This window comes from Podarcis muralis, chromosome 4 (genome assembly GCF_964188315.1).
Source record: "Podarcis muralis chromosome 4, rPodMur119.hap1.1, whole genome shotgun sequence".
Taxonomy (NCBI): domain Eukaryota; kingdom Metazoa; phylum Chordata; class Lepidosauria; order Squamata; family Lacertidae; genus Podarcis; species Podarcis muralis.
This window is the reverse complement of record NC_135658.1, coordinates 69,922,214-69,947,943: the sequence shown is the minus strand read 5'-3', so window position 1 is coordinate 69,947,943 and position 25,730 is coordinate 69,922,214. Positions and strand designations below refer to the sequence as shown.

General features: G+C 41.4%; 2 protein-coding genes across 11 annotated transcripts in view; one reads left to right on the top strand and one right to left on the bottom strand.

Moving 5' to 3' along the window:
• The window catches only part of PUDP (pseudouridine 5'-phosphatase), a 60,053-nt gene extending 53,748 nt beyond the window's left edge, over positions 1-6,305 (bottom strand). The window contains exon 1 of one of the 3 annotated variants that reach the window (XM_077927537.1): positions 6,126-6,305. In XM_077927537.1, coding sequence (XP_077783663.1) covers positions 6,126-6,210 — 85 coding nt within the window. In that variant the 5' untranslated portion in view covers positions 6,211-6,305. Of the gene's footprint in view, positions 1-5,323; positions 5,373-6,125 lie in introns of those variants that run through there. The other 2 variants (XM_028727736.2, XM_028727737.2) reach the window with 2 other exon arrangements.
• The window catches only part of STS (steroid sulfatase), a 102,321-nt gene continuing 82,611 nt past the window's right edge, over positions 6,021-25,730 (top strand). For 4 of the 8 annotated variants that reach the window (XM_077927535.1, XM_077927528.1, XM_077927529.1 and 1 more), the window contains exons 1-2: positions 6,021-6,156; positions 20,415-20,511. The gene's annotated coding sequence lies outside the window, so the exon portion shown is untranslated. Of the gene's footprint in view, positions 6,157-8,619; positions 8,738-20,414; positions 20,512-24,521; positions 25,666-25,730 lie in introns of those variants that run through there. The other 4 variants (XM_077927533.1, XM_077927534.1, XM_077927532.1 and 1 more) reach the window with 3 other exon arrangements.

The following is a 25,730-nucleotide window of genomic DNA, read 5'->3' as shown; positions in this document are numbered from 1 at the left end:
TTAAAAAAGATTAAGTGATATTAGGAAATTAAATAACTAATTTATCCAAACTGCACTCCCACAACCACAAGGGAAACATCTGTGAAAAGCATATCTCATTCTCTGACAATATAGCACTCTCTTCAACATTGGATTTAAACAAAGGGGTTGTTGTTTTTAACCACTGCACATATTGTTTAATTAATGTATGCAAATATTTTCGTTAAATGTACATTCTTTATTGAAGAATATGCTGCAACACTTGCACCAATACAAGATTCACTAGAAACCAGCTCTCTATAACATCCGAACAACTGGATAAAACAAGTTTTCACAACAGTCCAGGATGCGCCGCATTTTGCAGAAACATCAAATCCTTATCTTGCCTACTTACAAATAGATACTTGGTTGAAGTTGTCAAAGAGTTGTCAAAGAGCTCAAAACAGAGGCTGAAATAATCCATATGTTATTTAGTACCTGCTTAGATATATTTTTTGGCTGGGACGCGGGTGGCCTCAGCGCCTAGGGCTTGCCGATTGAAAGGTTGGCGGTTCGAATCCCCGCGGCGGGGTGCGCTCCCATTGCTCGGTCCCAGCGCCTGCCAACCTAGCAGTTCGAAAGCACCTCCGGGTGCAAGTAGATAAATAGGGACTGCTTACTAGTGGGAAGGTAAACGGTGTTTCTGTGTGCGGCTCTGGCTCGCCAGAGCAGCGATGTCACGCTGGCCACGTGACCCGGAAGTGTCTGCGGACAGCGCTGGCCCCGGCCTCTTGAGTGAGATGGGCGCACAACCCTAGAGTCTGTCAAGACTGGCCCGTACGGGCAGGGGTACCTTTACCTTTACTTAGATATATATTTAAGTCATCACAGCATCCCATTGTGTCTGTGTATTTGGAATCATGTGGTACATTCTAACCCCAGTTATGAACACTCTCATTTCTCCATCATAAATATTGGTTTAATTATGTTTATAATGTATTTTTGGTACATAAAAATGGAAAAACTAGTACAGTAAATCAGTTCCTCAAATATAGAACCCCCCAAACAGAAGGAAGAAAGAACACTATTTCAACCTAACCTATGTGTTAATTCAGGCTTCCTCAACCTCGGCCCTCCAGATGTTTTTGGCCTACAACTCCCATGATTCCTAGCTAGCAGGACCAGTGGTCAGGGATGATGGGAATTGTAGTCTCAAAACATCTGGAGGGCTGAGGTTGAGGAAGCCCGTGTTAATTCATACATTGAATGAGTAGGAAAGTGTCAAGGTTTATTGTGGTTCAGTGTGTTTGGGAAGTTATGGAGGAAACCAATATGAATAATGATCATTGTTTGGGATTCAGGATTGGCATAGACATGGTTTCTATGTGAATTTTTAAGAAGGCTGGTTCAGAACCATTTAGGCATAAATAACTGGACACTGTTGGGTCTTGAGTTGAGTTTCAAGGTCCTGAGCAGATTTCTGAAAACGTTGGTACAAGGTATACTAGAAGCATCTTTTCAGGCTACTCCTGAATAGGAGAAGTAACTGGAATACAATTCCATGGTGGACAGATTAATGCAGTAAGGAGCACAAAGCAGCCTTCTAAAAGGTCAGGCATATGTTGGAGGGGAAGTTTTAATGGAATACCAATGACAAACAGCTATAGTTAAAAGTGTTCTCAAGAAGGCTAAACAATATAGCTGGAGGCAAGTTTGTGGAAACCTCTTTATAGATACACCAATTGTGTTGCTTTACAGGCAGATAAGGAAACTGAATGTTATCCAGTATTTTAGCTTTGATTACTGAGGATAAGAAACTGCATATAGCGAATGTAGAGGCTGCTAGAATGCACAAATGTCTGCATACATACTCAATAGGAATGTGTTCATAGCAAGATGGATAAAGTGACCAAGAGGAAATTAAATTGAAGATTTAAGTAAGTTAGGAGAAATTGGGAGGGTTGTGGGATTCTAATTTTATCTGCGCAAAACTGTGGGTATGGTGCTTTCTAGGGAGATTACATTCTAGGGAGATTACATTGAATCTTTTTTGGAAAACAAATACATACAGTCTCAAGTTACAAATTTCTAAGTATCATATATATATACACATACACACACAAACACACACTTGGAAGCAGCGTATTTTGTATACAATAAATAGATGTAAAGTGTTACCGAATCCAATGAAGAGCTTTTTAGGTAGTACATGATGGTGGATAGGAAAACACTATTGATGTTCTAGTGTGCATTTATTATATCTATTAAGGAGTACTGCTGTCAGGCACATGTATCTGCCTCAGGGTCCTTATTATGGAAACTTAATGCTGTTCATACAAAGACTGTGGTATAGGTATGATATAATGTGGTGCTAAATCAGATTGCTCATTAAATGCCTGGTTGTTTGTTTTATGGGTGGGAATGGGTGGTTTCGATTTGAGTTGTGAGTTGAGAAGTAAAAAGTTATTGTAGACCAGTAGGGTCCAAGAATAACCATAAAGAATATTTTTTCCTGGTGGGATGAATGGTGTTTAACATATACAGATGGGTCCTGGAAGCCATGGCATGCACAGGTGAGTATAGCTTTTCTATGTCCCAATGTTTAGGATTCAACTATCCAATTGAGTTTCAATAGCAATGGTGAGGGTGATGGTTATAAAATATAATTTGTTACTTTTTTGGGGGGGGGAGATTCTGAAACACAATATTACCTTTCAAAGAAAAAGTTGGCTTTTAGTAATCTAAGGATGTGAGACCCAGTGGGGCACCTTGTCTTGGTTGTTGGCGATTGAGAATAGGAGTATGGGATGCAAGTGCAATCTGGGAAAGGAAATATGGTTGCCGAATTCAGAATTACAGTTAATGGGTCTTTCAGTCTGTTAAACTTCTGTTAAATTCTAACTCACGTAGCATTTGCTAGTAATGAGATAGCAGATCAGACAGCCAAGGACACTTTGGGGTATAAAGACTTGACACTGTGTTGCCTTTGTCCTCTCTGAAAGTAAAATGTTGGGTCAAGCGGATGAGTGATGATCAAAAATTATGGAAAGCAGATCTCACAAGTGAGAGGTAATTTTCTTTGGGGAGTTTTCTGGATATTTAACCAGCAGCTAAAGATGAAACAAGTGGGCCTGTTTAGGATTTTGGCATGGCGCTGTACATTTTTGGAGTAATTTATTCAATGTCAGATAGATTGACACTTTTCTTGTGACATCTGTGAGTTGGAAGGAACAGTTGACCATGTGGTATGGGATTGCTTGAGATACAGGGGATGAGAAGAAGCCTCTCCCCTGGAAGCTGAATGGCTTGGGCATTATACATTAACCTTTAAGACTTTTGCAGGGGAGGGGGCAATATTTGAGGTCCAACGCTGTCAATTTTGTGGACATTCTTAGGTGGTACAGTACTACTTTTTGTACAACTTTAACTGAGTATTATATTATAGCAAGAGTCTGGCAATAACAGACACTCTCCTTTTTGCTATTAAAATCTGAGGAGGAGGGGGAGATTTCAAGTTGTTTGTTTGCTTCTACTGTCCTAAGTTTTGCACCCACCTTGTGTTTGTATCTCTGGCAATGAAGATGACATATCATTTGGAACCTGGAAGGATTTTTTTTTTTAAATCAACCAGCTAATTAGCACTGGGCACATCACATTTTTCACCTTTCCCAGGGCCAAGGAGGACTCAGTTGCACTTGGTTGCCTAATAATTCATCACAACTTGGCAGATGTGCTGGTGGTGGATGAAGAGCCAGGGAGCTGATTAAAAGGCAGGAAATATCACTTGTGGCATATAGAAGAAGTTAGGACAGCTAGCTGACCTGTTGTTGCTTTGATAGTGGGGAAAATGTCAGACAGGTAGCATTGCTGGGTGGCTGTCATATGCTCACAGAATGTTAGCAGGCTTGTCAACAGGAGCAGCTCAGCTCTGTGCCAGCCCCTGGAGGCCATTTTTGGTGGGACAGCCAGGCCACAGGGGCAAGAGCTCCATCAATGGCCTAAATTGTTTGGGCAAATATTGTGTAATTATATTGTGCCTATTTAATTCAATTAATAAAAACTGTTTCCCATTACAATCCAATTAATTTGTGTGTGTGTCTTTCAATAGTACTCACAAATCACTAGTAATTATACACCCAACATGGGTTTACCCAAGGCTTTTTATTTGGACTTGAGGAGATATCCTCAAGCACAAAACAAACATACATTGTAGAATGTACAAAAGGGAAAACCGGCTCCAAATGCAGCTGGTCTTTCAAAGGACAGCAAGAATTAGCCCTATAATTTACCACTTTAGAGAACTTTAAGCCATATCTGTAAACCATGTGCTGCAGCCTTCAAACCAGATGCAATGTGTAAAAATCTTGTAGTAATTATGAATGATCAAGTACAATAAATATTCCTTTGTTGCAATACTGCTGCTTCCCCACTTTGAGATTTTAAGGCAGAGCGGGTCAATAAATTACCTAAATAAATAACATGTTAATACCATACTGACAAGTATCGGCCATACAAAATTTCTATCTTCCGCAAACAGCTTTGCTAATATTTCCATGTTAAGTATTTATGGGGAGAAACTTGTTTTCACTGTATTCTATGGGCACAACATACTTACTACAGGAGTCCCATCCAGCAAACAATTACACTAATATTCTATTCCCAATGTGAACCAATGCCTTGGTTAGCATTGCAATCCTGAAGGCCATTTAATCGCAACTGCAAATTTTTCAAGCAAGCGCTCTCATTGTGATCTATACCAAACAAATGCAAGACTATCCTTCTGTTTACAACTCTATAATCAAATAATAGGAAACAAGCTGCCATTGCTGCCTACTTCACAACCTTATGTGAACAAGTGAATACAGTATAGGATTACAGTATCCCTTTAGAATTGCAATCCTAGACACGTAATTGCTATCAAAAGTCCTGTTCGTTTCAGCAGAACTAAAACTACCATATTTAAAGTCTAAAGTCACCTCCAGATGACTCATTTATTTATTATTTTATTTCATAAAATTTAGATGCTGTTAGATTGTTTAAAAAACCTCAAAAGAGTTTACAAAAGGAATAAAATTATCAATAAAAAGAGTTTAAACATTCAAAAGATAACAAAGAAAAGAAAATAAGCTAAAAACAAATGAAAACACTTGTCAACAATCTACATTTATGAGTAGGACTATATAAACAATGTTTTAGCAGGTGCCGAAAAGAGTATAGTGAAGGCAGCTGCCTGATGTCAATAGGAAGTGAGTTCCAAAGTGTGAGAGCCGACACACTAAAAGGCCGATTTCTTATAAATGCAGAACAAGTATTATGTGACACCTTTCCGGATCCAGTTTATCATGCATTTATGAATTTGTCAAACCTTGCGTTAAATCAGCTCTTTGTTGAGCCTCCATTCTGAGGGTCTGCAGGGAGGTGAGAGGGCACTGCTTCATGAATCACTGTTATCCCGTGCTACCTCCCCACCCACCCCCATCACCTTTCTTTGCTATAAAAAGATCGATTTGGAGAGGGAGGCGAGGAGCAGGAAAGAGAGAGCAGCTCCCTTTCATTCCCGTTCAATCGTGCAAGCTGCTTTTGTGGATACGTGACCGAATCCCATCCAAAAAAAAAACCATGCAAGAAGCACCCCAAGTGACCAAACCGGGTTATGGCGATCCCCATCCACACCCACCCCCCCCCCCGTCAGCACCGTTCTCCAAAACCTGCCCTTCCTTTGATTTCCTGTTTGCGGAAGTCACGCTCTAGATAGGCGCGCGCACAAGACGCATTTGCACAGCCCGTAAATAAATGCAGTGGGACGACGACAGCCTGGGCAAATGCATTAAAATTACTGGACTTGGGCACGCGCGGGGGAGGGGGAGGGAGTGAGCATGTCCACACACTACTCATCTGCATTTTCAGACCAGCGGCTAAGAAATGGGAAGTGGGTGCGGGGTGGGGAAGTGAAGCACCACATGAGGAGGGATATCGCCGCCCTTCTTTGCACTTTTGCTCCGTGACCCCGCCGCCGAGGGCAGCCCGAAAGCCACGCGCCCGAGCTCTCCACAAGCCCCGCGGCGACGGCGAGAGGAAGCGCGCACTGCTTAAGTCCCACTTACTATTACTATACCCGGCAGCAAGAGTGGAGGGGGAAAGGGAGCGGAGGGCGGCGCGCTACACACCCAGGAGGAGACCGTCCATGTCAAAGATGAGGTGAGTGACGGGCGGAGGCGACGTCGGAGGAGGAGGGCAAGCGGGCGAGGCCATAGCGCTGCAACAGCGACCCCCGCCAACAGCAGAGCGATAAAAGACAGCGCCAGGCTCGCGGAGGGAGGGAGGGAAAGGGGGCGGAGCGCTGCGGCGAGGAGATGGGCGGCCGGAGAGGCTCTGAAGTGCGCGTGCGCCTCTGGCGGTTCCACTCGCATCCCGCAGATTGTGGGGAGGGAGCGGGGGATAAGGGAACGCCGAGCGGTGGTTTGCTGGCTTGCTGCGCATGCGTGCCTGCGCTGCCCGGCGGCTCTGCTTTTTTCCGAGACGAGGAGCTTAAGCGTCGCGGTGGCAATTTCAAGATGGGGAGGAACTGGAAAGGGCGTCCGGTTTCGCTGCGCGCGTGCGCACAGGATGGGGAGCATTAGCATTTCGGCGGCCGCTGCTGCAAACGCGCCTTTGGGAGGCGAGGCTGCGGGGGAGGGGGATAGATAAATAAATGAATAAATGCTGCTCTGGAGGAGGGGGGCTTCGCCATCGACACACAATGCACAAATGCGTAATGCACGCCTGAAATGGAGTTGCGTCGTATAAACCAGAAGCAGCCCAAGGAGACATAACAGGTCGACGCTAGGGCATGGATACAGGGAATTAGTAAACGGGGTTTTAGGTCCCACAGGTTTTAATCCCAAGTAAATGAATTTGGGAACGCAGCGCTAAAGTACAATAGCGTTTAACTTCGGGGTGTTTTCAGGTCAGCGTGAAGGCTGCGTGTTCCAAAAGTAGTATTATGCAAAGGGTGAGAGCCGCGGCTGCTTAAGTGTGGGCAGGTGGAGCTCTCTAAACATGTCAGTTTAGCAGTAAAACCCAGGTCAGCAAGCTTAGGATTTCAATTTTGCATGTCAGAAATTAATGATAAAAGACTTCCAAGGTTGCAGTCCTAAATACACTTCTCAGGAACTGAGTTGAACACAGGGATGTGTCCTTAGGAGCAAACGCACAATCTGCTCAAAAATAAAGTTGCCTAATTTCACACACAGAGCCAGTAGCTCCCCCCCCCCCCGTGCTTCATTTCATTATCTCACTATCGTTTGAATCCCATCTTTGCCCCCGAGTAACTCAAGGGATTTATAAAGGGGTGTTTCATTTATCCACACAACAGCTAAATACTGAGATAGGTTGAAAGATTGTGAAATGAACTCTAAGGCTGCAGTCCTAAAAAGCCTCATCGGCAAGTCTCTTCAGTGATGCTCCCTTCTGAATGAACTCTAAGCTACCCAGTGAGTTTTAGAGCTGATCAGGAACTTACCGTAAACCCTGGATTTGTGTACACACACACACACCCCAACACCACATCTGTCTTTACAGAAGGGTGGTCTTTTATTTTGAGAGGCACATTGTGTGGTGGATTGAGCAGCAGTTGCCAGCTTTTGGGGTCCTTGGGGCACCATTGCATACTGAAGAAACTGCCATGATGAACGCCACACCCCACTACAACCAAGGACACACTGCAACCTATTCTGCCTCCAATGGAATGTTTGTTTCAAGTCTGATTTTAGTGGTGGGAGAGGGCCCCTCAAGAAGCAGGGAAGACTTCTGTGGGTATTTGAGTGCCTGCAGGTACCTCACTGGCAACCCCTGGTTACTGTGATAATTGTAATTACATTGTGATAATAAAATGGGCGGAACTCATGAGCTCCTTGGGTGGAACTCATGAGTGCATTTAAAGCATTATGATACCATTTAGTCACAGCTTCCCCCCAAAAAATATATGAACTCTAGTTTGTTAGGAGTGATGAGGGTTGTTAAGAGACCTCCTGTTGCCCTCCCAGAACTACAAGTCCCAGAATTCACTATGAAGAGGGATTGATGGTTAAACCACTCTGGGAATTGCAGGTCTTTTAGGGTCTCCTAACAACTCTCAGCATCCTTGACAAACAACAGCTCCCAGATGTATTTCTATCAAGACTTTATGTGGTATCATGGTGCTTTAAATGTATGGCATGAATGTAGCAAACGATTGGCTGAAAACGATGCACGTAGAAAATTAAATGCATGTGAATGAATTCTCTACATGCAGTCGGTCCTTTTAGAAGGTGTCTTCTTTATAAAATTGCTTGGGGAAACAACTCCCTTCTGCATCATTCTGTTAAATAGAGATGGAATATAATAGGTTATAATGTAGCAACCTCTCCCTCACCAAAATACTTATTGAGTGTTTGCTACATAATAATGATATGTTTTGGATCTTGGCTTTGATCCAGAGAACAAGGGACATATTTATGGGCCATTGCTGCTTCCAGGAAACAAAAAATCACGAGTGCCTGCTGTTGCATAGTAGTAGCATTTATAGGTAACTACTAGCTTCATTTATGGAACAGTCAAATTGGACTGTGGACTTTAACCACTGTATTCTTCTTGCTTCCGTCTTTCAGAGGGAAATGTTTTAAAATGTGTTTGTTTTCCTCTGGAAGAATGCCAGCCATTGCTTTGAGCAGGGGCATGGCTTGTCACAGAGAGAGAAGGAGAGATTAAATTGGTTTCCATTAGTTCAGGTTGGCCGTGTGGGGCTGTTTTCACAGAAGAGGTAAGATAATTACATCAATGAAGCTTCAAAGTGTGCCGTGTGCTGTTCTGTCATTTCAGATTCTGGACTTAATGGTCTTACTGGGCAGGGAGTAGGATAGGGGAGTCTCTAAGTGGTAACGTATATTACTTTTTTGTTCTTCAAAATGCTTTGTTTTGGGGCCCTCCTCATTCTGCTGAGTGAGGCCCAGGACATCTTCTACCCAGGTCTTCCCTTGATGGCACCACTGAAAGCATGTTTTGTATTTGCTGCTTTCACAGAAAACAGCCCTCAGGGTGAAGTAAATGCAGCTGCCCAGCAAATGAGCCCCAGACCTGGAGGTTATCGCTAGAAAATTATTTTATGTCCAAGCAATCCCGAATATGTCATCTAGCTTTTATCGGAGCGATGCCTACAACTTGATAGCATGGCACGAATACAGAAAACTTTTCCTTAGGATATAATGAGGCATGACCTGTTTCAATAACAGTTGTGGGAACATTCGGTGTAGGGAGAGAAGTAGAATAACATCTAATGAGCTATAGCTAATGAGCCATACCCCTTTACCTGTTGTGTGCTCAGTGAGATAGATGGACATGAGCTACAGAAATATAATCTTGTATTTATTCTCTATTGGCAGGTCACATCTGGAAACTCATTTATATTTTGCCCCATATGTGCAATGCTTTAGAAGTATCTTGCTTTAAAGCATTTAAGTTTTATGTCATCAGCTTTCAACATGTAATGTGCAACCCGATCCTATGCATGTTTACTTGGAAGTAAGTCCCACTGTGTTGAGTGGCATTTTCCTGCAGTAAGAGGATTGAAATCCTACTTGGCATTTAGATACCACCTTTTAATGGCCCAAAAAACCCACCAGCCAGGCAGTTTTGAAAGAAATGGAAGATTTTTTTAAAAAAAAAAAATCTTCCAAAAAAAGCTTCTAATAAATTCAAAATAATCAAGGCAGATAATTAAATCAGAGGACAAGGAGAGGAAAAACAACACCAGGAATAACATAATCTTCCATGCCTATGAATTTAGCTAAATAAAAATGTCTTGCAGTACAATATTATGTGTTCCTACTATGCTCAATGAGGCCATACGCCTAGTTAAAATTACAGTGTGAATAAGCCTTCTAAATATTCTAAGATACTATACTTGGTAGACCCTACTAGAGAGACATTCCCTAGAAATTCCCATAGCTGTGGTTTCATCACAATAGGACACGGGTACACAATATGGTGCTCTCTAGTGGTTGGACTCAACTTGACCAGCATGGTCAATTGACCAGCATAGTCAATGATCAAGGGTGATGGGAGCTTTCTCTGCAGTACAACATGCGCTGAACGTGCATCTGTCTAACAGATGATAAAGACAATGAAGATGACACAGGGTGAAGGTGACATAAGGAAACAATGTCATCTTACACTATTTAATGGAGCAGAGATGCAGACTTATTTTGGAAGAGGTCCTCTATAAGATAATGATTTTGATGATGATGATGATCGCAACACAAAAATACAAAATGAGAACACAAAATACATGTTGGCATCCATCTGTCTCAAAAGACAGTGGAGTGTGCCTCTAGGGGCAAAGTCAAACCGCTGGAGAATCACAGCACCCACCATGGCTGCAGAGACCCATAACTCATAACTGCTGCCTCCCATGTTGCTTTTGCTGCAGGGCAATGTGTATGGAGCTCCTGGACTGCCCAGATGACAATACCCTTTTCTGGCCTCACTGATGTGGTCCAAAGGAAATCAGACCAATACATTTGTCACCAGGTTGGGTGAAGGAGTTGCCAGGAGGCATACAATATACCACCCAACCATCTTAGGGACTCCACTCTTGTGTAGGGTTTACTCCTCTGCTTTTTCTTCTTCCAAGTATGTGCCACAAGGCTGTGGGTACATATTTTCCTTGGGTTTACTCCCAAAGCCTTTCTCACGAAAGACTATAGCCTCAAGGCAATGGAGGCTTAGAATCAGAGTTTTCCTTTTCCTGGGCTCAGCGGCGTAGCATGGGTTGTCAGCACCCGGGGCAAGGCAAGTAATTTGCGCCCCCTAACCCGTGGATTTGCGCCCCCTAACCTGTGGATTTGCGCCCCCTAACCCAAGGATTTGCCCTAACCCCAGATGTTGCGCCCGGTGCGGCCGGCCCCCCCTGCACCCCCCACGCTACGCCACTGCCTGGGCTACCTTCCCAGGTTTACAAGCCCCATCTGCCCCTCATTTCCCTTTACAGCACACGCATCAACTGCCTTCTTGACTGTTGGACGCACTGTTAGTCTTCTACTGTCTTCACATGCAGAGTAAGTTCTTAACACTGAGAGTTTGAGACCCATTGGCTATCCAGTCAAAGCCATTCCCAGGGTGTGGCCGCTGTCACTCGCTGACAGCTTCTAGGAGCCAAAGGTGAGAACTGAGTGCATGTTGAGGAGCCAAAGGTGGACAAACTTTCAAGAACTTCTGTATGTACTGATGGGCCAACACAGGTCTTTGGGTGTGTAGAGGCAGTTTGGACCTGTGTTCAGTGTAACATGTGAACAAGCCTAGAATTATGGCATATCAAGTGGTAGTTTCCTTTATGGAGCAGATCCAAAGCTCCTTAAGGAAGACAAATGTCTGAGACTAGAGGCTTCCAGCACAAGCTGGACATTCTCTTTACCAAGTGCTCATACTTCAACAAATTACTATTGTGCACGACATAGGCTCTGCTGATGTTGCAAATGCTGATGGCTAACTACCATGGTCATTAAGATTATTAATTGAATATTGCCCCTTGTTAAAAGTGATCACAGTTAACCAAGCACTTAATGTGAAATATAAAATAATTGTTTAAGCATCAAATATGATTGATGAATTTATCATCAATATCATGATGTAGCTATCTCTCTCTTACCCAGAGCTGCTACAGTAATGATTTGTTGTATAATTATTTCATAAATGTTAGACATGCCATTTAAACCAGTCCTTACCAGAAGCTGTAACAAATTAGTGTTGTGTTTAACAACTATATTTGACAGCTTTCTTTCACATTCTAACATAATAGTTTTCAATGGAACATTTTAGCCTAACAACTTTGCCCTTGTCTGGAGCAGAAACAAATTAGCTTAATGTAATTTTAAAAAGATGAATTAAATAGCAAGATGTTCAACATTAATATTGATATATGTTCTAATGAAGCAGGAAGACCAACATCCCGAGGCCAACTTCCTGTATTATGATTATCCTTTCATATATTGTGAATTGCTTAGAAAGCAGGAAAATGAGATATTTTGAAAAGGAAATTTCAAACCTAAAAACAGGCTCTTCTATCAGTGTTACCAGACGTTTTCTGGCAGACATCCTATTCCTTCAGAAGCTATAAAACCAACAAAAACATCATGCTTTCCCAGTTACTGTCTATCCATGCTGGAGAATGTTTTACACATCAAATCTATGTCTCTCATACTGTCGTTAAAGATATTTCCTTGTCAGAAATTGTTACTGATGCATATGATCTGTCAACAGCAGCAGCAGTAAAATCTTGGTGGTTCATTTTAGGTAGGAGGTAGACATTGTTTTTTACAGAGAAGTAGTTTGAGAAGAGGCATCACCTCCTATAATTTAAAATGCACAATTGTTTTGTCCAGCTGTTGACTTTGGTTAAAAAGATTTTTTTCAGGATTCTGTCACAATTCAAAAACTGTTTACCAGAGTAAAGGTGGTTTGAATACATCTGCCAGATTAAGATGAATGTATTGCTGAAAAAATAGGGACGCGGGTGGCGCTGTGGGTAAAAGCCTCAGCGCCTAGGGCTTGCCGATCGAAAGGTCGGCGGTTCGAATCCCCGCGGCGGGGTGCGCTCCCGTTGCTCGGTCCCAGCGCCTGCCAACCTAGCAGTTCGAAAGCACCCCCGGGTGCAAGTAGATAAATAGGGACCGCTTACTGGCGGGAAGGTAAACGGCGTTTTCGTGTGCTGCGCTGGCTCGCCAGATGCAGCTTTGTCACGCTGGCCACGTGACCTAGAAGTGTCTCCGGACAGCGCTGGCCCCCAGCCTCTTAAGTGAGATGGGTGCACAACCCTAGAGTCTGTCAAGACTGGCCCGTACGGGCAGGGGTACCTTTACCTTTTTTTATTGCCGAAAATGTTATTTTTATTTCAATCAATCCCAGTGATAAGTAACACGAATTATTTTAAGGATTGGCAGAGAGACATTTCAAGATTTATCTAGAGAGGCAAGAAGCTAAGAATAAAATATAAGTTATTAACTGATCTTAAAGAAAAAGGAGGCTTCTCACTACCAGATATAAAACTATACTATGAAGCCTCTTGTCTGTGCTGGATATGGGATTGGATAACATTGATTGGCTAACATTGATTGGCTAACATTGATTGGATAACATTGTGCTGCGCTGGCTCGCCAGATGCAGCTTGTCACACTGGCCACGTGACCCGGAAGCGTCTGCGGACAGCGCTGGCTCCCAGCCTATAGAGTGAGATGAGCGCACAACCCTAGAGTCTGGCAAGACTGGCCCGTATGGGCAGGGGTACCTTTACCTTTACCTTAACATTGAAGAATGTAGATTTACTAGATTTAGAAGGTCATGACAATAGATTTGGATGGCATGCATATCTGTGGTATCAGAAGGCCGAGGTACACAGAAGCTTCCAGAATCATATAATAAGAAAGACAATCTTTAAAGTTTGGGGAAAATATAAATATCTACTAGAACAAAAAACACCATTGTGGCTTTCGCCACTGGAAGCAATAGTCTTGAAAAAAGTAAATATGAAACCCAACTGGGGAACATATAGAGAGCTTTTAATGGAAATGGATAATAAATTAAAATTAAAACAATATAATGAAATAAAAGAAGAGGTAACAGATTGGTTACAATGTTTTCAATTATGTGAAACATTTAAAAATGATAAAAAGAAAGGATTTGCATATGAAATCTCAAAATTTCAGAGGGAAATACTAGAAAGTAATTATAAATTATTATCAAAAATGTATAATATACTGTTGGAATGGGAGTCAAAGGATGAAGAGGTCAAATGTGTAATGATAAAGTGGGCAAAAGATGTGGGACACAATATACAGTTGACAGACAGATTATGGAGAAATGATATAGTATTCACAGCATGTACAGCACTTAAGGAGAACTATATGAAAATGATGTATAGATGGTATTTAACACTGGCTAAACTATCAATAATGTACAAAACAAAAGATGTTGTAAGTGTAAAGAGGTAGAAGGTACATTTTACCATGTGTGGTGGCAATGTAAGATCATAAAAGGCTTTTTGGAAATGATTTATAACGAATTGAAAAAAATGTTTAAAATAACCTTTGTTAAAAAAACAGAAACGTTTTTAATAGGTATAATTGGAACAGATATACCGAAAGAATATAAAGCTTTATTTATATATGCAACAACAGCCACATGGACATTGATAGCCCAACAATGGAAAAAAGAACAAGTCCCAACTAAGGAAGATTGGCAACGTAAATTAATGGAATATGCTGAAATGGCCAAATTAACTGGAAGACTAAGAAATCAAGAGGACAGCAAATATAAAATAGAAAGGAGAATGTTTATTGCATATTTACAAAAGCATTGTAAAGAAGTTAACACAGTAGCAGGTTTTTTAAAATCACTTGTAATACTAAGTACAGTGTTTGAATTTGAAAATATTTAAAGGTAAGAAAATTATAGACATGTATAACATAAAATAACACAAAAGAACTGGGGAAGGGAATGGAGGGAAGTCAAGGGTTTGGAGGAATCCCAAAATATGGATTTAATATGGTATGTAAATGTCTTATTTTTTATTTTTATTGCATTTGTTTATTAATGTATGTGAAGATAATGTTTGATTGTGGGGGGAAAATTATATATATTTTTAAAAAATGAATAGATCTGCCAGAAGCAGCAATCTATGTTTCATATTGTCTTCAACCATTGGCTGTGGCAGCACAGGAACTCTCTGTCTCCTGCCCAACATGATGACCAAATTGTCAGGCTGATGGTTTGTTTTGAATTGTTCCAGGAAGAGTTTAGCTGCTGCCAGGACCATATAACACTGGTCCTAAAAGATGTACATTGGCTCCCAGTACATTTCTGAACACAATTCAAAGTGTTGGTGTTGACCTTTAAAGCCCTAAATGGCTTTGGCCTTGTATACCCGAAGGAGTGTCTTCACCCCCATCATTTAGCCCAGGCACTGAAGTCCAGTTCTGAGGGCCTTCTCGGTAGTTGCATCCGCCCTGTGGAATGCCCTCCCATCAGATGCCAAGCAGATAAAAGACATCTGAAGGCATCCCTGTATAGGGAAGTTTTTAATGCTTGATGATTTATTGTGTTTGATGTTTTAATTATTTGGATGCTTACTAGAGTGGCAGGGGCAACCGAGTCAGATGGGTGGCATATAAAGAAATGATGATGATGATGATGATGATGAAAGGTTTATGATTATTTCATCATTTCACATGTTCAGTTTCCAACTCAGCCATATTTACTAGCCTTTTTCTTCTTCTCTCAAACCAGTTTTGGTAAACTTGCAACCGTGTTATAAATATGAAATGAAATGAAATTTATTATGGTCCCAGACCAGATTCACATACCGTACTAAGCGAACATAAAACACAATAGAATTAAATTTGAATTAACAATTGGATATGACAATAAACAATACGAATATGACAGCCATTGGAAAAGGCTACGTGTTGTAAAGATGGGTTCAGAGCAATAGGCCAAAATCTTCATGGATTATTAAACTCATATTGGAAACAACCCAGTTCAGTCTTGTGGATCTGATGCATCCTTCCACATGTGCAATCATCATGAAAGTGGCTAGGTGCAACACAGTCCATCAGAGGCTGCTCCATGAGGCATATCATCAGCTTCTCCTTACATACTTATGGTTTTATGACACCGCTTGCACTTTCCCCCAAAGGTGATTATGCTGTGGTATGGTGACACTGCAGTACAGAATCACTTTATGAAACCAGATTGCCAGCTGTGTACTATTACCTTCCTATGATTCTATGTGTCTTGCTATGATTCTATATGATCCCGAATGGGGTCATTATTTCTGTGAATCAGTCATAAATGAAGCTGTGGGGAGGTTTTATGTGACTCTGTGTTTCTTTGCTTTGTTTTTATATCTGGTATCCATAAGGACTAATATCAGGAATCCTGATCAGCCTTGAGTAGATGAGTTTCCTGCACTGCAGAGGGTTGGAATAGATGACTCTTAGCATCGCTTCCAACTCTACAGTTCTGTGTCAGATAGGTAGCTTGGGGTGGGGGGAGCAAGAAACCCATTTCTTTGCCTCCTTTATTTCTTTCAACTAGTAATGTTATGTAATGTAAACAATCCCCTTTATTATCCCACTAACGCTGCCACCAAATGTGGAAGATTATTACAGCTACCGCTATGTATTGCTTATTATGTTCGATACTATTTCTCCACTGCCACCATATATTTAAAATACCATCCAATAATAAACCGTAGTTCACTCACTGTGGGCTATGATTAACTGTGGTACAAAACACTACAGGCAGACCCAGCTTAAAGCACAACAAAAATGTAAGTTGTATGTTATTATTGATTAACTGAGAATATAAGCAGATGGTTATGTTTAGCTAGGAAGGTTACTAATTGTTTTATCTGTATGCCATCTTTCCACCAAAGAACGGTGCTGAAAATGGCTTACAAAAGAGCAATAGTAAGACTAGAACATAATAGCCGCACACATAACAACATACAGAGATATTTCAGTAATATAAAGGTAACATTAGACCTCCAAGCAGTAGCAAAAATAACAAAGGAGCTGGACAGTTTCATCTTCCATGCTCTCATCTTGGACACTGATTCTGGGCCAGAGGAGCTAGGATATGGAAGTGATTTTGCAGCTCCAAAGATAAAGTGTGGCTCATGACTGTCCTTCTGTGCATCACATTCCTCCAGGGAGGTTAGTCTCTTGCAATGGGCAATCTTCCTCCTCCCTAGGGGGCACCCCATCTGTGGTGGTGTTCCATCACAGTCAGCTCAGCTCTTGAGAAATGCATGTTGTCCTGTAGCTCCAAGTGTGACTAGACAGGCCTCAAGTTGCTGTACCTTCTCTTCCAGCAAGACAACTAGCTTGCACTTGCTGCAAGTGTGCTGTTGCATGTTCTCCAGCAGAAAGACAAACATAGCATAGGTGTTGCAGGTCACTGGAGCAGCTCCCTCACCCTCCATGTCTCTTGGTCCTATACACTGTGAGACAGTACTCTGGACCTCCCTTAAACTCCTTCACTGTGAGTGGAAGAGGACCCTCTTTCCATCCTTTGGATCCCCTGGGAAATTCAACAAGCCTGTTGTACCTGGAACTGGGTGTGGAGTGTGCAGCTGAATTGGACAACCTAAGGAAGTACCATCCACCTTGGGCCTGCCCATAAAAAGCAAGTCTAGAGTGAGAGCCTAAGGTGATAGCCACTGTTCTCATGAACTATTCTTCTTGTGAGACTTTTGTGAGTGACCCAAGGGTATGTTGGACCCTGGGTGACAACCTGCAGGCTGAGAGGGAGGGTGCATCAGAAGATAATGAATTGATATTTATAGACATTTAGTAACTTTGTACAGTCGTACCTTGGAAGTCGAACGGAATCCGTTCCGGAAGTCTGTTCAACTTCCAAAACCAAATTGTGGCTTCTGATTGGCTGCAGGAAGCTCCTGCAGCCAATCAGAAGCTGTGGAAGCCCCATCAGACATTTGGGTTACAAAAGAACATTTGCAAACTGGAACAATCACTTCTGGGTTTGCGGTGTTCGGGAGCCAAAACGTCCGAGTTCCAGAGCGTTCAGGATCCAAGGTACTACTGTATTAATGTAACCATTTTATATGTAACCACATATTTTTGTAATATTTTGTTTCAGTTCTCTGTTGTCCCTTCAATTTTCTATACACTGCTTAGAGCTATTTTAATTTATTAGGTGGTATAGAAGTTACTGTAAATAGTCAATCAATCTTGCAGTTCCCAGCAGGTCAAGACAGTATACACAATTAACTGTACATTCCACAATGTGAATTTCTATGGGCAGGATTCACAAAATAATTCCCACCCATAGAAGCCCTGCTCAAAGATTCCACTTTTGCATTGGGGCTCCCCCTGCATGCCCCCCCCCCAATTGGCTGGGGTCTGGGTGGGTGGGAGAACTCCCAGAAAAGTGTACAGGGAGAGAAAAGCAAGAGATCATTCAGCCTGCAGTGGTGGAATTCTTGCCCATACATGCAGAAAGTGTGTGCTTTTTTGAATGGCTTTTTAGCCTGCATTATAAAGGGCTTTTATAAAATAAAAACAACAATATTTTGCTTTAAAACGTACTTATCATTGGAAATTTTCCCAAAGAAGAATTGAACAGAAGGTAAAATTTCAATGTGTGACTTCTCTTGTCACTCACTAACCTGAGGGGAAAACACATGTAATCTGGTACAATTCATGAGGTTAAAATCATTGGAGAAATGCCCCCTGTTTGGATTATTTCAAATGCCTTTCTGGCCAAGGTTAATTGCTGCATGACACAAATTCAACAGGTGCAACTTGTAGGAGCAACAAATCTTACACTAGCTGAATTTTTGCCCAACATGCTCTTCTTAAATTCACGAAGTCTCTGTAAAAGAAGAAAAGCTTGACAATCCTACCTTAAGGCTCTGAATAAAGTCACCATAAGTACTCGAGCACATAAGCAAATGTAGGATATAGCTGTCAAGGTGAACACAGGAACTTTCAAGATAAAGCATTATTCCCTTTATCCATACCCCTCAGCTTCCAGCTGACAGTATTTTCCCATACCTGAAATTTCCATGAAAGTTCTTAGCTTCATGCTCAAAAGCAAATTTATATGACTATCCTGTAGGTGCAGGTGATGTCTCTCCACAGAAAAAGACAAGTCTGGAGATTACGGTGGAATCTAAGCTTTTGCCATATTTACTCCTAGGTGGACACAGGTGGCTCAATGGGAGTTGTAGCGCATCTCAGCTTCTGAATAAACTGGGAGAATTTTCAGCTTTCTGTACTGGAGTCTTATGTAAGATTTCCAAATCTGTTGGCGCTCGGGACAAAGGGAGGGGTGCAGATGTAGCACAACCTGTCTTTCATTTCCTCAGGGCCATCCTAAGTCCTGTGTAATGTAGACTCATTAAAACAACACTGTAATTAAAACAAGAGACCTGGGTTGTGAGATCACGAAATGCATGTGTAAACAGATACATCTTCAAAAGCTGTTAGAGTACAACTACAAATGAGATCCCCCATATTTCAGCATGGAACACATTCCATAACACTAGTTCCATGAGTGAAAAAGCCATGTGTGTCAGAACCTGTTCAGAACCTTAGAATCAAAGTCTGAGATAAAAATTAAGCAGACAAGGCAACAATGAGTATTGTGAGAATTCAAAGAGAAGGCTCAGCTAAACTGAGGCAAGTATAGGCCACTGAGAGTAAGCTTCCTTTTTGGACTAGTGGTCCTAATGCTTAGCAAGGGGGGGGGACCACTTCTCTCAGTCTCTAGAAGCACCAGCCTTCACTATCATTCCTAACCAAAGCCACTGGTATAAAAAATATGGCTTATAGAATTTGTGCAAACATTGCATTTTGTTATTGATTACAGCTTTATTCTTATACTTAATTGTCTAAGAATAAGTCCTATGGAACTCTGTTGTACTCACCTTTGAATAGACAAGCATAAAATGTCTACAAAGCAAAAATGTATGATACAATTCATCACTGCTTTTATGTTTACAAACTATTTTTTTACTGCTTTCACTTAGTTCTAATCCTACAGGTAACTTGCAAATCCTAGATCAGATCAGATCAGATCAGAGCAGATACAGTTTGGGAACAGGTTCCATGAAAGATCATGGATTCATCCTTTTGTAGGCCACCTAGATAATTGTATTTGTGGACAGTTATCTAAAATTAAATAAGAGTAATTATAGTAAAAGGTTTCAGCTTGTGAAAAATCAGGTTTGGGATAATAAATAGTATCTCTAGATTTTTGTTTTGTTTATTATTTTAAATTGTACATTAATAATAATAAAAACCCATAGAAAAATGTCTAGAAGAAAAGCACTGAGTACATTCTAGTAGTTCCATCTGTTGGGAAGTTTTCAAATTATCATCTCAGAAACTTCTCCTATAACCCATGGCAATTGGTATATGGTATATTGGTATATGGAATGCTACAATTTCCCATCTTGTCTCCAAAGCTATTTAGCATCTACAGTGGTGCCCCGCAAGACGAATGCCTCGCAAGACGAAAAACCCACTAGATGAAAGGGTTTTCCGTTTTTGAGTTGCTTTGCAAGACGATTTTCCCTATGGGCTTGCTTCGCAAGACGAAAACGTCTTGCGAGTCTTGCGATTTTTTTCCGCTTTCCCCCCCTTTTTCTAAGCCGCTAAGCCGCTAATAGCCTTTTAGCCGCTAAGCCTTTAATAGCCGCTAAGCTGCTAAACCGCTAATAGTGCTAATCCGCTAAGCCACTAATAGGGTTGCTTCGCAAGACGAAAAAACCGCTAGACGAAGAGACTCATGGAACGGATTATTTTCGTCTTGCGAGGCACCACTGTATATGAAACTGCTTGGGGAAATGTGTGGCATTCTGAAATGTCATCAGTATGCTAATAACACCATGCTCTGTTAATCTTTTTCATCTAATCCAGGCATAGCAGCTGACATTCTGAGCAGGTATTTGGAGTCAGTAATGAACTGGGTGAGAAAATAAACGGAAGCATTAACCCAAACAAGACAGAGGCGTTGGTAAGTAGTTCAACAGTTCTGGATTTTTGTTTTCACTTCTGGATGGGTTTTGCTCTTCCCTTTAAGGATTGGGTTTTGTAGTTTGTGAGTGCTTCTGGACCCCGCTCCATGTTGTTCAGGTGGCATCCGTGAGCAGGTGTGATTTTAATCAGCTTTTGTTGATTCACCAGCTGTGTCCTCTTCTGGGAAAAGAAAATAGTCATCAGCGCCTTAGTAACTCTAGGTTAGAATACAACAACATGCTTTCTGTGAGTCTGCCTTCAAAACTTCTACACACCTGGTCCAGAATGTGGCAGCCAGGGTAGAACAGAGAGGAATCATTGCTTTGAACATATTGCAATAGTGCTCAAAGATCTGAATTTGTTTCCAGGCACATTTCAATTGATGCCTACCCTAAGCGGAGTGGGCCCAGGTGCTTGAAGAATCACCATATAAATCTACTGGTATGTTAAAGTTGTCACTGGAGGCCTTTAAAAAATATTCACCTGACATCAAAAGTGAGGGGGGTAGTGATACAGCCTTTTCAGTGTCTGGATAGAAGTTACTTCCTAGAGATGTACCAAAGGCACCTCCTTTCTCTCCATCCAACAATACGATAAGATTGTGTGCCAAGGTCCTGTGACCCACACTATTGATTAATAACACAGGCCACAACTTTATTGGTTACAGATGTGAGTGGTGTGGCTTAGGCATTGGGTGAAGCCAGGGTATATCTTGACTCCTGCTCATCTGCAGGGAATTGAACTAAGGGTAAACATCCAGAAGGGTGAGCCCTAAGACTTACATCAAAGGGGCACCCCGAGGGGTTCCTGTTGGGGTCGTGGCATGGCCCTAGCCCATGTCCGGGCTTTGGACAGGATCCACACACCCAGATCCTCGATAATAGGATACCCTTATCGAGGAGGTGCAGGCAGAGGCTACAACCTCCCCTCCCTTAAACAAAGGCTTACCCAAAGCCTAACCTTACAAAGTTGTGACGATTGCTAGGTAGGCGAAAAATTCCTACCCAGTCCCACCAATAAGGTAGCTGACATTTTTCCATAGCAAGGCTGTGTCATACCAAAGCTTAAAAAGAGGGAGATTTGGTGAGGAGGCAAGAGAGGGAAGCCCTCCTGGCTATGCCCCATGCCAGCATAGATTGGCCGGGTGGGCATGACACGGCTGGGAGTTGGCGCAAGGGGGGCATCAATCCCCCGCCCCTGAGCCGGATCACCGCAAGGGCCTGGATGCCCAGCCTTGATGCTGCCCAGCATGAAAGGTGAGTAGTCCTATAAAATTTTATCAGGCCTTTAGAAGAGGGTGGTGAAGAGATAACTGTCAATAAGCTACAACCTGCTGCATTTTCAGGCCAAATTTGGCTAATTGTTAACTAATGGGGGTTTGAGGGATTGGTTTAAGTTTTGTTTTTGTTTTTGTTTTTTTGATACTGCTAAAATATGGGGGGGGGGGAGGTTTCTGTTGCTGTCTTGGGTACCATTTGTGGCAAGGCAAAATACAAATGTTTTAAAGAAACAATTAAAACTTTGAACATGATAACTTTATTTCCATTTTAATCATGTTTCTGGACTTTTTATTATTTAAGGGACAATGGAAACAGTTTGGAAAACTAGCATGTAAAAAAACAACAACTTAAGAATGTAGGAAGAGCTTGCTGGATCATGCCATGATCCTTCTAATCCAACACTCTGTTACAGTGGCCAACCAAAAGCCTATAAGAAGCTTAAAAGCAGGGCCCAGCTGTACTCATTTCAATGACTGGCATTCAGAGACGCATTGCCTCTGATATGCGCCCTGTAAAATTTCATTTTACATTAATTTTGTGGTGAAACTCAGTTTTGGCAGTTAGAATGTGAGGGTCAATTATTATTATTATTGGTAAGTTACTTTTTAAGTTACCTTGGCTTGCCCTGGGACCTTATGGTGAAGGGCAACAAATAAAGAATAATTATTTCAAAGGTTTTCTAATGGTAAAGTGTCAAAGTGGAAATAATTCCCATGTTCCCTTCAAAAAGTCACATCATAAAAAGCATTGATCATCAAAGTAACTTTCCCAAATAGAAAGAGATTCTAACAGCCCATTCTTGTGCAGAATTATGCATGCTCAAGTTGGTTGTTCTAGAGCAAAATAAGGTAACCGGAGAAAATTCTAATACAAAACAGTATTGAGTTTGTTGTGTGTTTTGTGTTACAAAAGGCAGAAAACCCTTTCATAACTTTTTAGTCTGATGGTATGGAAAAAGCAGTGGGATTCCTAAGAACAAGACTGGCCCGTACGGGCAGGGGTACCTTTACCTTTACCTTTTAATGACTGTCTGCTAAAACACAATAAACTGACTTGACCTGTCCTGCCAATATTGCTCAACTACAACTCCCATAGTCCCAGCAAGCATAGCTAATGGCTAGGAATGTTGGGAGTTGAAGTTCAGCAATATTTGCATGGTCAAAGATTTCCCACACCTGAAATATAACTTAAAATCGGGGGGGGGGGGGGAGAGACTTACAAGGAAAGCCACACAATAATCCATAAAACTGTAGCAATAAATTTGAGTCTGCCATCTAAGAAACACAATGTATGTTTGAGAATGTAAAATTGTTCTATTACCTAGGACATGCCTGGATATTTAAACTAGGGATTTGTTACCCCCATTTAAGATCACAATCCTATACATGCCTGCTCAGATGTAAATCCTCTTGAATTCAGTGTGGCTTTCTCTGGAGATAAGTACAGGTGTGCCGTCCGAGTCCCCCCCCCCCCTTACACACGATCGACTTGCGTATGACCACATATATGTGCTGTGCCATGAAATAATTTAATCATTCAATTCCGCCCTGCCCCAAATGGTGGGAGAGAGCTGGAGAGTCCTCATGGCTCATGAGCAGACCCTCCATGGAGCCCAAAGAGGACATCAGTGAGGGTGAAGGGAGCCCCAAAGAGACTAGAAGCACAGTGGGGCTTTACTTAGGCTGCTCAGCCTCTCTGCCTAACAGCAGCCCTACTTTCCCGTGCATCCTCCAGCCTTCTGCCAGCCTCAGAGCTTCCATTCTAGTTGCGGATATAGTGGTGCCTCACAAGACGAAATTAATTCGTTCTGCGAGTTTTTTCGTCTTGCGATTTTTTTGTCTTGCGAAGCACGGTTTCAGAGAAGTTTTGGAAAAGCTTCAAAAATCGCCAAAGTCTTCAAAAACCTCAAAAAAGGCCACCACACCGCGTGCTATGAGTTGCTCCTCGAAGTCAAGTCGCAACTGTATTAACGGTTTTAAGAAAAAGGAAACAAACTTGCAAGACGTTTCCGTCTTGTGAAGCAAGCCCATAGGGAAATTTGTCTTGCGAAGCAACTCAAAAAACCAAAAACCCTTTCGTCTTGCGAGTTTTCCGTCTTGCAAGGCATTTGTCTTGCGAGGTACCACTGTATTAATGGATGCCGTATTTTTGTTATGGATTGAAGACAGAATAGCAGCTGGGGTGTTTAAAGCATGTTTAGAGTGCCCTCCCCACATCATGCAATTTTACTTGGGTGCACAGGGGCCTGGAACGTAACCCCTATGTAACTTGGGGGGTGCCTGTATATGCAGGATTGCCGCCTAAATGAACTCAATATTCCCGAGCTATAGAACCATAGCTGTCAACCCTCCCCTTTTTTTGCGGGAAATTCCCTAATTCCAGCGCTGTTTCCCGCTGCTATCCCGGATTGTTAGATATCCCGTAGACTGTCCCCGGGACAGGTGAGCCTGTTGATCCCTTATTTTCAAGGCTGCTGATCCCTTATTTTCAAATCTGAAAGTTGACAGCTATGTATAGAACACTGGAGAAAAAATGAATTCATAGGCTTACTCTCTTATTTATGAATAATAAAACGACTGAATATGTTTAACTAGGCAAACTATTAAGTAAATAAAAATGAAAACATAATAGGATTAGGAAAAGAAACCCAAGAATTAAAGTATTAAGGTCTTTAAGATAATAAATAAGTTCCATAAGTAAAGAATCAGAAGAAAGGCCAAATAGCCTGAAAGAAATAAGCCATAATAAAACATATTAAAAACAAAACAAAATAAATTCTATCTAGAAATGAACAATATCTTTATGGTATTAAGATTTACATATTTCTTTGGAAGATTCAAGAGCGAAAATGCATTGCTTCACTTCTCTCATTAAGAAGTGTGACAGAGTCAACAGAGAGTTTTATCAGTTCTTTATGACACAAATAGGCCTTTACGTATATTGAAACGATAGTTCAGAAATAGTAAGAAAAAAAATTGGCTATGGTGCCGCTGTGAATAAATGTATGTTTGAGAGAGGGATTAATTGGAAGCTAGCCACAGGCAGCAAAATCTCGGGGTGGTAGGTGGGGTGGCATCCTCATTGAAAATTTGGGGAGCGCTCGGCTCCTCACCCCCCCCCCATGGCACCTATTTTGTCATTCTAGATACATCCTAGAGCTGTTGTTGCTGCTGGTTTTACTACTACTACTACTACAAGGTTAAACAATTTTTGTAATTTTATGTTGTGAACCACCCTGGGATCTATGGGTATGGTATAGCATACAAATTTAATAATTAATAATCAAAATAATAAACAATAATAAACAAAACCAAGTAATATAGTCCCATTCTGAAAATACCTACATGCATTATTATGTCATTTTTGTGTCTAAGATCTTGATTACATCATGGGAGTCACTACTTGAAATGACAAAATGTTGGTTCCATTTTTCCCTAAAGATGATAAAATACACTGTGCTTTCTTTTAGAACTTCTTTCTCCATTTTGATGAAAGATATATGAAAGTATTTTTGGTATTTTTGCATGTGTACTAAAGCATCCTCTCTCTTTTTATCTATTTATCTTTTCCTCTTCTGCTCTATTAACACATTTTATGGACAATTTCTCAATACAGTTACTTATCTTGCTTTGACCTGTAAGAGAAAGAACAGTCCAAATTCCAAAACCATGCACATAATGTAACAGTGTTAAGTCTGTTTTTTATTTTCCAGTTCATGACCAGGTAGGTAAAATTACACATTAACTTTGTTATATAACGTACGTCGTCAAAGAACATTACATATTTCACAACTTAAGGCTTGTGACACAGCATATCTTAAGAAAACACATTATAACATACTTGCTTTCACTCTGAGGAAAATCAATCTCCAGGTAAAAATTACAAATTTCTTGAATTTAACTTTTCTTCCCCCCTTTTTTGAGCATAAGGTAAAAGG